Source organism: Trichechus manatus, unplaced genomic scaffold (assembly GCF_000243295.1).
Source record: "Trichechus manatus latirostris isolate Lorelei unplaced genomic scaffold, TriManLat1.0 scaffold00086, whole genome shotgun sequence".
Lineage (NCBI taxonomy): Eukaryota > Metazoa > Chordata > Mammalia > Sirenia > Trichechidae > Trichechus > Trichechus manatus.
Window position 1 is genome coordinate 8,831,909 of NW_004444022.1, and position 16,809 is coordinate 8,848,717.

The 16,809-nt window shown below is 38.3% G+C and overlaps 1 protein-coding gene across 2 annotated transcripts in view; it reads right to left on the reverse strand.

Annotated features, from left to right (window-relative positions):
• SRGAP1 (SLIT-ROBO Rho GTPase activating protein 1) overlaps positions 1-16,809 on the reverse strand; it is a 331,342-nt gene that overhangs the window by 104,380 nt on the left and 210,153 nt on the right. For both annotated transcript variants that reach the window (XM_004381554.3, XM_023736114.1), the window contains exon 4: positions 13,512-13,574. In XM_004381554.3, coding sequence (XP_004381611.1) covers positions 13,512-13,574 — 63 coding nt within the window. The remainder of the gene's footprint in view (positions 1-13,511; positions 13,575-16,809) is intronic.

Sequence of the window (16,809 nt, forward strand, 5' to 3'; positions counted from 1 at the left end):
TAATGTTAAAGATCTTGTTGAGTAATTATACAGACTAGCATTTTTAAGGGAAAGAGCTCAGACCTTTGAAACAATAAATCTGGATTTTTGCTAGTTTTGCTGCAAAATAGCCTTGCAATCTCAGCCTTTTTGATGCTTAGCATGAGTCTCATCTATTAGGGATGACAACATCAGGTCTCCCTGCTGGACCATAATTTGGTGGACAATCAAATCAAACTGTATACCTCAAACACTTTCAAAAGCATGGAACGAAAGTCAATGCACAAAGTAAAGGCATGATCATAAAAGGAAAAACTGATCACATTAACTTCTGGATGCAGAAGACTTCTTTCCAAGAGAATCTTAATATGTCCTTAAAGGAGAATATTTGATGAAGCTCAGTGGGAAAGCTGGGAGGAAATAATGCAAGATGGCATTCAGGAGCAGTATATGAAAACAGAATCCATGTGGCCATTCATAGTTTTGTGTTCTACTGGAGATTTACTATTTTCTTCCCCATCTTCGGGAGCCATGGTCATTTACTGAAAGGAGCATCCACATCCTGGATATCAGTCTGGAGTCCCTGGGTGGTGCAAACAGTTTATGCCCTTGACTGCGAACAAGAAGGTTAGACATTCAAGTCTACCCACAGGTGCCTCAGAAGAAAGGCCTGGTGATCTACTTCTGAAAAATCAGCCATTGAAGAGCCTATGGAGCACAGTTCTACTCTGACACACATGGGGTCACCATTAAGTTAGAACAGACATGATGGCAACTTGTTGAGCACTCAATCTGCCATGTACTGACCGTGTGACCTTGGAACAAGGCTTCCTTCACCTCCACTGGCCCACAGCTTTCTCACCTACAAAGGAGGTGGGTGGGTCATGTAATCTCTCAGGCTGTTTCCGGCTCTAAAATTCTATGAGTTCATGATTCCTGATGCTAATCTCGCGAGAAGTGAATTCCATAATAATTTATTATTTTGGGAGCTATATAAAACATACTTCTCAGTGGTTAAAGGGGTTGATTTTTTCATCGCCAGGGTAGATGGCAGATAAATATTAATCAAAAGAAAAAACGAGTGTAACAACAAATTATACTAATTATCTCCTTCTGCTTCTGTTGACTTGAGACAGCAAGCAGTACACCACGCCATGCCAGAGATACAAGGTTCTTCCTAGAATTCTCCACGGGCTCTAAGGCCATAACTCATCTGCTTTACTGCACAGAAAATATCCAGAAATGAACAATGCCCCTATAGTCTGTCTAGCACACTGTTCTATTGATGAATCTTATATAGGGATATCTATCACTCTAGTGACTTTAATTAGCTCCCAAACTGATTATTGATCAATCATCAAGTGCTCATTAAGGAAGAAAAACCCAGTAACTATTTGGTAGGTGCAATGCTGACACACTTACAGATATGTTATATGTCTGACTGTTACATTTATGTTAAAAGCAGGGCATGAGTTACCATTTTCAAAATGCTAAATTTAACAATAATTTTTAAATGGTAATATAAATTATAATCAGTTTCACAAGATTCTGCTACTTTAATAAAAATATTTAATGAAAAATGATTCACTTATCCTGTAGAGGATACTTTGCTTTATGCTTTATTAAAATGAAAATGTTTCTATTTGTAACAAGAGCTGTATTTATTAATCTGTGCTAGCTCTATTTCTAGCAGTTATTAGAGGCAGCATCTAATGTAAGTCTTCAAGTCATAGACAGTGGTTATTTATTGGTTTTGTTTATCTCTAATTAACTCTTCATAAATATTCATACTCAGTGAAAATTTTCTGAGCTCCTTACTATGTACTATACTTATGCTAGGCTTTGTCCTTCATTAATGGTCTATTATTAGAAATCCAATTATATTTTATTCCTTATTGATTTACCGTAACACACTAGTTCATAAGATAAATTAACAACTTAGTATAACAGTAGAATATCTACCTACTTCACAATTATCAGAGGTTTCTAGCATAAAATAAATGCCATTTTATCCAGGAAGTTCTAATTCTGCAAAAGATATTTTCCTGTCCTGTTTCTCAAATACCTCCCTTGTAGTGGTGTAAAGAGAGAATGGTAACGGCAGGGTGTTTTAAGAAAGCCCAGCTTAACACTCCTTTTATTTTTACTGCAATGATTTGTCGATACTCTGGCAATATCAAAGGGTATGGAGTTCCCTGCACACGCGATGTGGTTTCACGCATCTGTACTGTCCCTCACACAATCTCCACCTTTAGGAATGTCATTTCCACTCTTCCTTTATTACTAAATTCAGGAAGCCCCCAGGATGGCTTTGTGCATGCACGTAGCTGTGGAGACCTCTATCTAGCCTTGCATGGAATGCTATATATGGAAATGTCTTCCAAAACTAGCTCTTTGATGACAGGAGTGTTTCTTACTCATCTATGTATTTCCAGGACTTACATATTTGTGGCTAGGTGGTACAAATGGTACAAATGGTTAGCACATTTGGCTGCTAACTGAAAGGCTGGAGACTCAAGTCCACCCAGAAGCATCTCAGAAAAAAAGATCTGGTGATCTACTTCCAAAAAATCAGCGATTGAAAACCCTGTGGAGCACAGTTCTACTCTGACACACATGGGGTCGCCATGAGTCGCCATCAACTCAGTGGCAACTGGTTCGTTATGTATTTGCTGAAAACTGACCCCTGCCCCACAGCCACTTAGCTTGTATTACTGGATGCAACTGAGAAGGTCCTATAACAAAATCAGAGTGGAGGCAATAATGCTTTCAGTGATTTCCATGTAACTGACCTAGAGACAGGGAACACACTTTGAGATTTAGGACAAACGCCGAATAATTGTATTCCATAAACCCTAGAACCTTACAACAAGCCCTCTTCACATACTCCAAAGTGGAGAAGCCTCCTTCCTATGAAGAGGAGACACTGTCTTAAAAGATAGTCCATTCCACTTCTGAACTCCTGTAATTATTAAACTCAGGAATCAGACTGCTGAGATTCAAATCTTGGTTTTGTCTCTTACCATGTTCCTCAGTTTCCTCACTTCTAAACTGACAATAAGAACAGCAGTTATAAGGCTGTTATGGAGATAAAGTGAATTAATACCCATAAAGCACTTGCAATAGGAACTAGCACACAGCAAATGCTTCATAGAATGCTATTAAAATTAATAAAATATCCCAATTAATAAAACATCCTTCCTTTTAAGCTGACAACAGCCCTAGCCCAGCCAGTGTTCACTTGTTTATTCTCACACACCTGGGAGGCTGGGGAATAACAGGTCTTTGTTTCATGGATGAAAGAAACCTAGCCACAAAAAAAGACTTAATCCTTGCCCAACAAAGTCAACAGGGAAAGTCAGTGATAGAGAAGGTCATTCAGAAAGTCCTAGTTTCAAAATGGGTTTTCATAGGAAGTCTTCAGAGGCACTGAGAGGTACAAGTTTAATTTTAGTGGGAAAAAAAAATACTCAAGTGTTCGTACTCAGAACACATATTAACCAGGGCCACGCTGAGCACACTGGCAGCAGGAGCTAAGCTACAGAGCCTTTGGCGGCAAGGGAAAAGTTCCAAGGAGTTGGCAATGTAGTGGGGGAAAGCATATGCATAATGAAAGGCCACTGAATCTACTAGAATTTCAAAGTCATCTGCAACTTTAAATATTTTATTCTACTCAGGGAAATGTTTCACACATTTTCAACATTATGTGTGTGTTATTAGACATCTAAGTTATTAAGATTTAGTATATAAGATATGCAAACTGAATATTTTAGCATAAAAATATTTAAGACGCTTGGGATCTTAAAATCAGAAAAGCTTAAACAACCCTTAGAATTGCAGCATCAATTAAAACGGAAAGGCTAATGTGGATGCCTTTTCTTTCAGTGAAAAATGGTTTGGAATTCGACATATACCCTGCCTTTCCTCTCTCCTATTACAGCAACATGTAAAAAAAAAAATTGGCAAAGCAATGCTTACGAAAATACCTTGCCGCGAGGAGGGAGTGGTTGGCAAACAAATATAAAAGGCGTGTGTTATTTGCGTAAAAAGTGGTATACTCAAACCCTCTTTCAAAGCACATTTTCAGACCTGTTTCCTCTGTACATTTTTTTCTGAAACTCAATGTTGTGCCTCTCTCTTTGGACCTCCAAAGCTTTCTGCCTGAATCTATCCTTTTGGAATATAATGGTTTGTTTTATGTTACAATCACCAATAAAAAAAAGGGTTAAGGGCATATATTCTGCCTGAATTGAGACTTTCTAGCTGTGACACCTTGGGCAAAGTACTTAATCTCTCTGTATCTCTCCTACCTCGTAAAAAGCAACAGACCTAATTGCCACTGAGTCAATTCCAACTCATGGCAACCCCATGCATGTCAGAGTAGAACTGTGCTCCATAGGGTTTTCAATGGCTACTTTTTTGGAAGTAGACTGCTGGCCTTTCTTCCAAGCCACCTCTGGGTGGACCTGAACCTTCAATAGTTCGGTTAGCAGCCAAAAGCGTAAACCGTTGGCACCACCTGGGGACTACACCTACTTCGCAGGTTATCTAAAGGGTTAATTTTGTAAAGTGCTTAGAACAGTGTATGACACAAAGGTGAGCTGTTACTATGCCTCTGCTTTAGCACATCTGCTAGACTGAAAGCCTCCTGACCAAGTACTGTGTCTCAGCTGAAACTCCTAATCACTTAATCTCTCTGGGTGTCAGCGATATGTCTCTGAAATAGGGAGTTAATTTGGTCATTTCTAAAGACTAAAATTCTATCAGCCTATGATAGGATTAAATTTAAAACTAAGTAAGATAGGATGCATTGAACTGGATGACTTGATAAAACTGATTTAGAATTCCCTCACATGATTTTTTGCATTTCTCCTGGCCAATATTTCTGATCTGTTTTGAGACAGTAAATCCAAGGAAAATACCCCATAATTTATTCTGTTTTGGCAAGTGCTATATGAGTCAGAATTAACTAGACAGCAATGGGTTTGGTTTTTTATATACACACACATATACATACACACACACATACATGAGTTTGATGAATAATAGTAAACAGAGCTAAGTACTTTACCCCACTTAAAAAAAAATTCTGATTAAGATGTCATTAAAACATTGTACTCATTTAAAAATCATAATTTCTGTATTTCTGAATGTAAAAGTTTGGATAAAATACTTAATAGAAAAGAAATTTTAATATAAAATATTTTTAAGTTCTTTTTTTTTTTAAACTAAACTATACTTTCTATCACTTTTCATTTCTAAGATATATCTCTCTCTCCCTTTCTTGGCTCATATTGCTCACTTCTTTAAAAATAGTCCTATCTGTGGTTCACATGCACCAATCAAAACTAATTCTCAAATCTCAGATTAAAAATGAAAACTTCAAGTAGGAGCTAGGGAGCTGTTGGCACCATTAATTAGCAAGGTGTCCTAAAAGACATCTACACAAAAAGTTCTTATCAAGCAGTTGTCCTCAGAGATCTTTGCAATGGAAATTGTTTTACTCCCAATAATTCTGGCAGGGAGGTGAAGCCAGGTTAAATTAGCTAACTGAGTCTCCAAAGTCAGTCTGTGTCAAAGCCAAGATTAGAATTCAGAAGTTGTTGGCAGGGAGTCATATAATCCCAACACTTTCCATCCAAGTGTCTAGCAATCAAAGCCAGGGGAAGGAGATATGGAAATACTTCGTCAGCCCAACGATCTCGAAATAGACTGCTTTTAAAAAAGTTTTCCAGGTGGCATCACAGAGAATGTGGTTTTCAATTTCAGAGCTTTCTACATATCCTTTATGCCATATTTCTCTGTTCAGGATTTTGTTCTGAGACCCAGACCTCTCTGTAGTCCATCTCATAGGAATGAATTTTCATTTTCACTACAGAAGTATGTATTTCAAATACTTGAAATGCCCTTGAGCTAAAATAAATACTTCACCAAAAAAAAAAAAAAAAAAAAAATTAAAAAATCTCTGAGACACAGAGAAAAATCTTCTGATATGAGGCAGCAAGTACCTCAGGCTCTTCTGGAATGACTTTTCAACCTTGCCTTGGGCATGTTTCTTCGTTACAGAAGAATGCATTAGCTCCTGGTTGGTGGGAGGCTCACACAGTCCCACCAAGAAGCTTACCTCAGCAGTCCTAGAAGGCTAACTTTTCAAGGAAGCGTTGAAATAATAAACAGTTTCTTTCCTCTCATCCCCTCTAAAAGATGATTAGCTCTTTTTATTTCAAAATTTTAAAGAGAGAAATGTGTCAAAGTTACGTAAGGGGCAGGTTGCGTGGACAGGATGGTGGCACAGGGTAGATACCTGTGTGTATTGAGCAACCCTGTTTTCCAAATAACCCTTGTAATAAGGTGCTCAGCAGCCTCTAGGTTTGTACCCGGACTGGCTCCATTCTCTATTTACAATTGTTGGACAAAGCAGAGTTAAGAGCTCAGAAGGAAGAAAACAAAGGTGAATGGGAATCCTGGATACTTAGCAATAATCACTGTGTATGAGCACATAGCTAAGCTGGTGTTGGCACATAAAACACTAAAGCTAAATGAAAGGTTATTACATTTTAAAGAGGAACCTTAAGTGAACATAATAATAAAGCTGAATGTACAAAGCCATTTGGGTAACTTGCCCATTTTGTACCCCATATCAACAGTCTAGAAAGCTCAATCAAGTTTTCACAAGTGTAAGAGGCATAAGAGTTTTACTTAGGTGCTTTAACTATTCTTTAGAATTAGGTTCCATCTCTCCTCTCCCCATCGCCCCTATGCATCCTTCCCCCTAAGGCAGCTGTTCAGTGGGGAAAACGATGAGCCTTGGGGACAGGACTGGGTGTACATTTTGGATCATTTACTGCCTGTGTGAGTTTGAGCTAATTATTCTGAGCCTAGTCCCCCATTTGTAAAAGTGGGATTAGGAATCCCTGCCTCATGGAGCTGCTGAGAGAAATGAATGGGATAATTTATTTGAAAGTGTCTAGCATAGTGCTTGCATGCATCATAATAAGGGTTCAATAAACCTTTATTTTCTCAGTTCTTTTCCTTTTAACAGAATTTGAGGATGGGTTACCTCTTGACTTCGGGCAACCATATGTGCCACTGATGTATAGAGAGTGTGATAATCAATTACACATAATTAACAATGAATTTCATGTGGATTTATCATGACAGCTGTGCTAATAATCTCTATTAGAATTAGTTTACTGAGGACAGAGAGTATGTCTCCTTGTTTTGTAAAATGCTGAATATAAAGCTTAGGCACAATGAAGAAATATTGTTGTTGTGTGCCACCGAGTCAGTTCTTACTCACAGCAGTCCTATAGGACAGAGTAGACCTGCCCTATAGGGTTTTCTAGGCTGGAGTCTTTATGGGAGCAGATTGCCAGGTTTTTTTCTCCCGAGAAGCCCCTGGTGGGCTCAAACTGCCGACCTTTTGGTTAGCAGTAGAGTGCTTAACCATTGCACCACCAGGATTCCTTAAAGAAATTTTAATAGAGGATAAATAATTGTTTTTCTACTAAAATACACCATAAACACTTTTGAGATTTCGGTATTAGGAGACAGGCTTAACACCTTAAAACACTGGTTCATGATTAGCCCTTTGCCCAGGCAAGTTTGGTGTTGAATGCTGCTTAAACTTAAGTGTCACCATTTTTCTCTGTTTTTGTCCCTTCCCATCCCCACTTCTCCGATTACTCACTGCCGCCAAGTCAATTCAGACTCATAGTGACCGTATACGACACAGAAGAATAGCCCCATAGGGTTTCCAAGGCTGTAAAATCTTTATGGAAGCAGACTGCCACATCTTTTTCCCACGGAGTGGCTGGGGGGTTCAAACTGCCAACCTTTTGGCTGGCAGCCAAGTGCTTTAAACACTGTGCCACCAGGGCTCCTCCACTTCCCCAATTACAGCCCTACTAACATTTGTTATTGATTTAGTTTCTCCCTTTTTTTTTTTTTTTGGTACAAAGGTAATAACATATACCCATGGTGCATGTGGGGAGAACCATATGTATATGTAAAAACCATCTGTAATTTAACATCGTTGACTCTGAAACAGACAAGAAGCTGTTACCATCCCCACTCCACTGATGATGAAGAGGACTATGATGATAATTATGACATTAGCTACTGACATTTATTAAGCATTTATTATATGCCAGGTACTGTTCTAAATACTTTATCTGTATTAACTCAGCTTTATTCTTCCTTTTAGCACTTATACCAGCTGTATCACATATTTATTTGTATACTGTCTGTCTCCCCTCGATAAAACTATACATGCCGTGAGAGGAGGTACTTGGTCTGTTTTTGTTCACAGCTATGTCTTTAGTATATTTAACAGGGCCTCGTACAGTAGGTTTGCAATTGGCTGCTAAAGATAGGCGGTTCTGTTTTGGTACAGTAAGCATTCAGAAAATGTTTGTTGAATAAATGAATTAGTCTTTACAACATTTACTTTTTATAACAACTCTTAAGAGTTTGGTATTATTATTATCTTCGTTTTGAGATGAGGAAACCAAGGCACAGAGCTACACAGAGGGAGGCTGTGACTAAAGCACTCACCCTTCCCCACTATGCTGTGATGCCCTGCCAGACGCCCAGGGGTGGGGGTGGGGGTGGGGCTAAGGGATTTCCCAGTGCCTTACAACTAGCAATGAATAGGCAGGGATTCAAATACAAGTTTGCTGATGGCCCGTCCTATCATTTTTGTTTCATTATAGCACCTTTCTCTGGTTTCTTCACCCAACTCTCAAACTTGCTAATTCTGTCCTTCAGCAGGTTAGATTCAGAAATGGACTCTGAGGATCTTGGCTCACCCTTTCACTATTTAGCTCAATGAGTTCCACCTGCTGGACCATTTAAATGAACCTAGTTCTAAAACAGTACAGGTTGCCAGTGAGCCACATTTTCAATTTCTCACCTATGTTTTCGTTAAAGCAACATTAGTATTGATTTTAAAAAATACAAACAAGCAGGTGATAAACTGTTTAAATCCTTTGTTTTGGGGGAGGGATTAACATTTAGAGATCTTAGAAAATGGTTCCCTAAAAGTATGACAGTATAGCTAAGATGACAGTAAAGGGCATAGACTCTGGAGCCAGACCTGGATTTGAGACTCCACTCCACTACTTACTATGCAACCTGGGGCAAACCCCTTAGCCTCTCTGAGTCTTACAGTTTTCTCATTTGTAAAATGGGGATAATGATAGTAACTACCTCACAGAGATGTTGTAAAAATTACACAAGATAATGCAAGTTAATGTGTTTAACACAGTACCTGGCACATACATAGCAAGCATGCAATAAATGTTAGCTACTCTGGCATGCACAGCTAGTTACCTACAAATATCTCCCTTTCTCTCTCAAATTAACAGAGCCCACAATTTTTATCTGGTTGATAATGAGCTGGACAGCTAAAGGACTATAATTCCCAGATCTCCCTGCAGCCTGGTGGGATCATGTTGTCAGTTCTGGCCAAGGAGATGTATGTAAAAGTGTTACATGGGAGTTTCATTCAGTAAGTCTCCTTAAGAGACGGGGGGCCTGCTCTCTTCCCATTCTCCGTTCAGCTGCCAGGAATGTGGATGTAATGGCTGGAGTTCTAACAACTATATTGAACTATAAAGACAAAGACTATAATTAGATTTCTCTGAACACTGAATTAGGAGGAACCTAATTCCCAGATGGCTATATATAACCTCCATACCAGCCCAGGGATGCCCACCTCTGGACTTCTTTTATATGAGAGAGAAAATAAACTTCTATTTTGTTTATGTCATTATTTTAGGTACCACCATTACTCAAGGCCAAATGTCAAATGTAATCCTAACTGCTTCAACTGGTCCTTGTGGTGGTCTAAGAATCCAAACGATGGCTCAAAACTGGTTTGTGGCTCTGTTTCTGCAAATAAACGCCAGATCAAGGCAGAAATGTGGAAAAGGAAGCATGTGTCTTCAAGGCCTTTCCTCCTATGTCAGAAGCCACTCTAAGACTACCATCCTCTCTCGTCCATTCAAAAGTCCAGGGTTTCATGCCTTCTCCACACAACCTGTTTTCAAAGGAGATGATAAAACTCAGTGCACTCTAAGATATAAAGTGATCATTCGGTATCTTTCTATTCTCCTTCCTGAACATTTGTATTAAATTTGAGACAAGGCCTTATGATAGAATGTTTGGAATAACCAACAGACCTGTGGGAGAAATATTTTTGGAAAGGGGAGCCTACCCTTGTGGCAGACTATAATTTAATATAAAGTATTCCACTGGGAGAAAAAAAGTTAATATGTTTCTCAAAATGTTCACCTTTAACTCTCAAGGAATGTCAAGTGCTGAGGGGAAGGGAGGGTGGAATATCTGTCTGAAAAGGCCATTAAATAGCATGCTAAATTCCATGAGGTTACATATTTCATAAGGAGCCCTGGTGGTACAGTGGTTAAAGTGTTGCTTTAGGAATCATTATCACATCATCAGTTGCATAGCATTCTATGCATAGTGCAACTCAGCAGGTTATGTGTTCATGACCAAAATACCAGTCAGTGGTTGTATATGGAACCTAAGCCATGCTCCCCCAAACCCTGGCCCACTGTTCAAATAATCCTCATCGCCAGTCCTTCTTCTGCAAAGCCACTGAATAGGTTTGAACCACCAATCTTTCGGTGAGCAATTGAGTGCTTAAACATTGTGCAACCAGGCCTTGTAACAAACTCATAGAAACTATCAATTCAATTCATAAGTACAGGTGCACAGTATGTATAATATACAGATTCCATATGAAATATGATAGAATTTCTGTACCTGAATTTAAAGTGCAAGAGAGACCAAACATCATCTCTTTTTAGAGTAAGAAGACTGTGTGTGTAACATGAAGGCCTCTCCCCAAGGAATATGACCTCTGGCCCTGGCTGAGCATGCTCTTGAGTTAAAATAAAAAAAATTTCCCAGGAGCTCAAAGTGATATACAGATTACCTAATTAAAACCTCATTGCCTGCCTCCATTATTCTTTAATTCCTCAATTGATTCTGAGAGGTTAAATGACTCTGACAGGGTCATTCAAACTCTAGAGGCTTTGGCTAGAACCTGGCTCCTTCAGGCTTTCAGACTGATATCGATAAGAGTTTTGAGGAGGTGTCAGCATACTTGATTCAACTGTGCAAAGTCTACTAAAGGTCTAAATCCAACTGGCAGGCTGAATCTAGGGGAAATTCTGCTATACACATCCCTCTTTGAAATAAAATTTTCACAACATTCTACTGACTTTTTTCATCTGCCACTGTTGCTTTGACTAGTATTACTAGTATCAGATCACCATCAACAGACTCTTGTCTATGAAGCTGTGACAGCCAACAGACTTATTTTCCAAAATATTAGGGATTGATTTTTATTTCTAGGTAAAATAATGTTCAAGCAAAGGAAACCACAAGGAAAAAGTGCCATGAAGTCTTCATTTAAAACAGTTCAATGACACCCTGCTGAGAACTAAAGCCACCCCTGAAGTCTACTTTTCAGACAAAGATTAGACAGGCCTATAAAACAAACCACACCACACACGAGGAATGTGGTTTTTAGTTCAGTCAAATATATGAGACCAAATGGGCAACTCCTGCCCAGAAGCAAGACGAGAAGGCAGGAAGGGACAGGAAAACTGGATGAATGGAACGGGGAACCCGGGGGGAAAGAGGGAGAGTATCGTCACACTGCAGGGATTGCAACAGATGTCACAAAACAACATATGTATAAATTTCTGAATGAGAAGCTAAATTGAACTGTAAACTTTCACCTAAAACCCACACACACACAAAGTTTAATGGAAGATGACAAAGACTTTCTACTTGTTCTTCTTTGGTAGTCTCAGGGGGATGATGCTCATTTAACCTTTTAAATTCTAAACTCAGGGCTCCTAGAAGTGATTTATACCCTAGGTTATCAGAAATTAACAAATCACACAAAGCATGGGTCAGTAATTGGGCTTGATCATCTAAAAATCAACTTTATCAGGTATTTTGTATATGGATGTGACCCTATCAAATGAGGCTTTTGCATGTTGAACCTATGTAAGGTCAATGTTTCTAGAGGACGAACTTGTTGTTAAGTGCCGTTGAACTGATTTTCAATTCATAGCAACCACATGTGACAGAGTAGAACTGCTCCATAGGGTTTCCTAGGCTGTAATATTTATGGGAGCAGATTGCCAGGTCTTTTTCCTGCAGAGCTGCTGGGTGGGTTTGAACTGCCAACCTTTAGGTTAACATCTGAGCACTTAACTGTTGTGCCACCAGGGCTCCTAACAAAGCCATAGAAACTATCATTCAATTCATAAGCACAGGTGCAGCAAACATGCTATATAAAAATGCAGATTTATCACACACATACAAAAAATTAAAAGTTCATTTTATAAAACTACTATTCCTTTTATAAAAGTTTAATATTATAGGTTCCTTAATTAGCAAGTGCCCATGAAGCATTAAAAATGATTTAATTTACAAAATTGTAATTTATACACGTGGCCTTTTAGGAACAAACAGAATTTATAAAGCAAGTAATATATTTTTAAAAGTTTCAGGCTTAATTTGCATGAAAAGAAAAATTTCAAGTAATCTTGTACAATGAAAATGTAAATATCTATTTAAAAAAAAAAAAAATCAAACTCGTTGCTGTCAAGTCGATTCCAGCTCATAGTGACCCTATACGACAGAGTAGAACTGCCTCATAGGGTTTCCAAGGAGTCACTGGTGGATTCAAACTGCCGACCTTTTGGTTAACAGCCAAGTTCTTAACCACTGTACTACCAGGGCTCCTAAATATCTACAGTCAGGACAAATTAATATTGCTCATTTCTCATTATGTTATTCTCTCTTTTAAAATAAAAACTCCTCAAACTCCTCCAAAAAACTTTGTATTTAATGATATGATCATTAAGTATAAAAAAAAATTTTACAAGGGCACATGGCTAATCCCAACTTTGTAATCTTATTGATTTTAGAATATTTTTGTTTTATTTTTAATAAAATACTTTTTAAGCATCTAATTTCTTCTGATTATATGCAGTACCCTAAATAAAGTTTAAGTCCAGAGAAGCAAACTGTTGCCAAGAAGGAAAAATAGATTTAAAAAAAAAATGTAATTTTAATACATTACATTTTAAGTCATTAACCAAGCAATTAATTGAGCTGAAATGGGAAGAAAAAGAAATTAAAGTGCCAGAAAAAAGCAATTCTAAATTGTTCAAGTCCCAGAAATGGTTAATCTAAGAATGGCAACAATTTAAAGCAAAATATTCTGGAATTTAACATATGTACAGATAACATAATGATCCAAACAGTTAAAAATATCTTACTGGGACACCTATATTTTTTTAAAACAAGTCTTCTCAAATTGGGATTGGTTAGCAAAGAAATATAGTAGTTTGCATCTATCCACTTGGTTCCACATAGCAACCATCAACACTCTGGTTTGGAATGAGGTCTAGTATGAGCAGTGCTTCTACAAACCAGGATTCTGAACCAAGAATACTTGCAAAAGAAAAAGATGACGTGCTTACCGTATAAAGCTCGTTAAGAACCTTCATTAAATCCTCATGAAGTTGGAATGCAATCTCTTTGCTCTGTAATTAAGAAGAAATTAAGAAAGAATATTTATTTTAAAATAGTTGTTTCTAAATTATTTAAATCTTAAAAAGTCCACCAATTGAAAACAGAAGAATGGACGAAACATAGCGAAAGGCCAGCATGGCCCTGATGTAATTAACATCTTCAACTCAATGTTCCTTTCCAAATACTAGATAATGTGCACGGGTGGTCACTACTGACTGAACAGAAGCAAACAAGTAAACAGCCTGAATGGCCTCCCCACAATCCAAATCAGACCCTATCAAGAAAAAGCAGGGCAAAGCATCGTGCTTTTTCAGAAGTTGAGTTGCAGAATTAAAGTCATTAAAGATTAACTTGAGATCCTGCCTACCACCTAAGCACCATCACAAAAGAATTTTGCAGTGTGATTCTCAAAAAGCTAGTTAAGTTAGAAATCAAAAGGGAACATAATTCCTTTCCAAAATAACTATTTGATTCTAATTTTAAGAAATCGCTTTGAAAGTAATGAGCTGGTGAGCCCACTTAGGGTTCATATACCTTTCCTCTGTATTTCTTATTATTATTATTCAAAGAAGGCGAAAACAGAACAGTTTTACTCTTCTACCCAGCTGATAAATAAAAGCATTTAAAGTACTCTTCCCTAGGCTAATTCTGAGCATTTGATAGAGGAATGTACACGAGTGTACATACATATATATGCAAAATCTGTAATCTATTTTAAATAAAATATCTCCAGGCTTTTTATTTTTTCAGTTTATTATGTAGTCAGCTACAGAGAGTAGAAAAAATGCATAGCATGGCTTAATCTACAATTTGAGACAATAAAAACAACTCCCACTGTCTCATTTATGTGTCTCCCACTGGATTGTTGATATTGAGGGTACAGGCCATATCTTAATCAGCTCACAACCCGGGTCTCCTACACGGTGCTTGGACGTAGGGCCAGGGTTAGGGTGAGGCAAATGAGGCACGAAGGATGCAGAATTTAAGGAGGCATTCACTCTCACCCTAGCCTTGGCCCTGTATAAGCACATATTAAGCTTCCAATAAACCCTTGAGGAACGAATCAGTAAGTGAGCTGAAACGCTGTAGTAGTCACCACGTTTGCTGAAGGTTGCCTGCTTGCCATTGCTGAGAAGCCAGGAGGTCCACAGACCACACTGAAGAAAATACCAGGGACCAGGTGAAGCAGAGTCCATCTGCAAACACAAGGTCATCGGGTGAGGCCTCAAAAACGGCCAGATGTGATGAAGCAAAGATGCATAGAAGATAAAATAATGTGGGAAGATGACATCGGAGTAGTACCTGAACGTTGCAAAATACAAATTCATTAGCAGCATGTGTCACTAGGTTTTCTTGGAGTGCTGAAGACAGTGTTGCTGTTTATCAAGCTCTGACAGCTTCTAAAATCCCTAAATTGGAATTAGGGACTTTATGTTTTGCCATGACTTTGGTAAGCAGAGGTGTGGGTTAAAAATCACTCAACAGTGAAGGGAAAGTCACAGTGAGCAAAGGAAGCCAACTGAAACTCAGTTTATTTCCCTTATCTTGGTTATTCTGAATGGATACATTACATTGCAATCTCCTGTGACTTCAGTTTGGTGTTATTTTAATATCAGATTTCATTCAAGGATCCAGGCCACCAATTCAGAACTCTCTAATGGGGTCAAAGGCCACCAAGTAACTTTGCTTAGCTATGCACATTTCAGGTAGCAAGTCCAAAAAGAAAGTACTTCTTAGCTAACACTGTAAAACAAAACAAAACAAAAAAATCCCCTAGGTACAATCAGCCCAATGTAGGAACGTTCAGCGTCAGATTAAAGATTTAGGTTTGGGGTTACAAGGCCCCTCCAAGCTACCCTAGGCCAAATATCTTAGAACAAGCAAGAAGATTCTTTGTTTGTTTCATATTTTACAAGGTTTCAGGTAATAAGGTAGACAGAATCAACCCTTTCTTCTAAATACTATTCTGTACTCCAAAAGAAGCAGTCTTTAAAACAAAACACCCTTGCTGTGGCAGTTAGTACCCTGGCATACTAGGTTAATGAACCAAAATTCCCTAATTAGAAAATATCTGCATTTTCAAAGATCCATCAAAATTCAATAGGCTAAATATGCCTCTGAATTCTTTCATTAAAAATTTGAAAACAGGTGAGAGTAGACCCTTGACCTTTGAACAGAACTGTTAAGAAAAATGATACAGATTATAAGGAAAACAATGTTTCCTTTGTGTAAAAGAAAAAAATAACTTCATGAAATGTTTGAAATAAAGCCTTCTCCACATTATTTGAAATTTATTGATTAAAATTATGGCTTCAAGTACAGAGTTGGAAAGGGAAGAACCTCCTCCCCTCCACATTAATATGGGCCTATATAAGTTCATAGATCCCTGGGTGGTACAAATGGTTTGTACTAGGCTGGTAACTGAAAGGTTGGTGGTTCAAATCCATCCAGCGGCACCCAGGGAGAAAAGGCCTTGCAATCTGCTTCCATAAATGTTGTTGTTGTTAGGTGCCATTGAATCAGTTCTGACTCATAGCGACCCTATGTACAGCAGAACAAAACACTGCCTGATCCTGCACCATCCTCATAACTGTTGTTATGCTTGAGCTCATGGATGTAGCCACTGTGTCACTACATCTTGCTGAGAATTTTTCTCTTTTTCGCTGCCACTTTACTTTACCAAGCATGATGTCCTTCTCTAGGGACTGATCCTTCCTGATAACATGTCCAAAGTATGTGAGACAACGTCTCGCCATCCTTGCTTTTAATGAGTACTCTAGCTGTACTTCTTTCAAGACAGACTAAAAATTACAGCTAAGAAAACCCTGTGGAGCAGTTCTACTCTGTAACATATGAGGTTGCCATGAGTCAGAATCGACTCAACGGCACAAAACAACATATAAGTTCAAATGATGGTAAAACATCTAGCATATATATATACATTTTTTATTGTTGTGCTTTAAGTGAAAGTTTACAATTCAAGTTAGTCTCCCATACAAAAATTTATACATACATTGTTATGTGGCCCTAATTGCTCTCCCCATACTATGGCAGCACACTCCTTTCCACCCGATTCCCCATGTCCATTCAACCAGCTCCTGACCCTCTCTGTCTTCTCAGCTTGCCTCCGGACAGGAGCTGCCCACTTAGTCTCATGTATCTACTTGAGCTAAGAAGCACACTCTTCACGAGTATCATTTTATGTCCCATAGTCCAGTCTAATCTTTGTCTGAAGAGTTGGCCTCG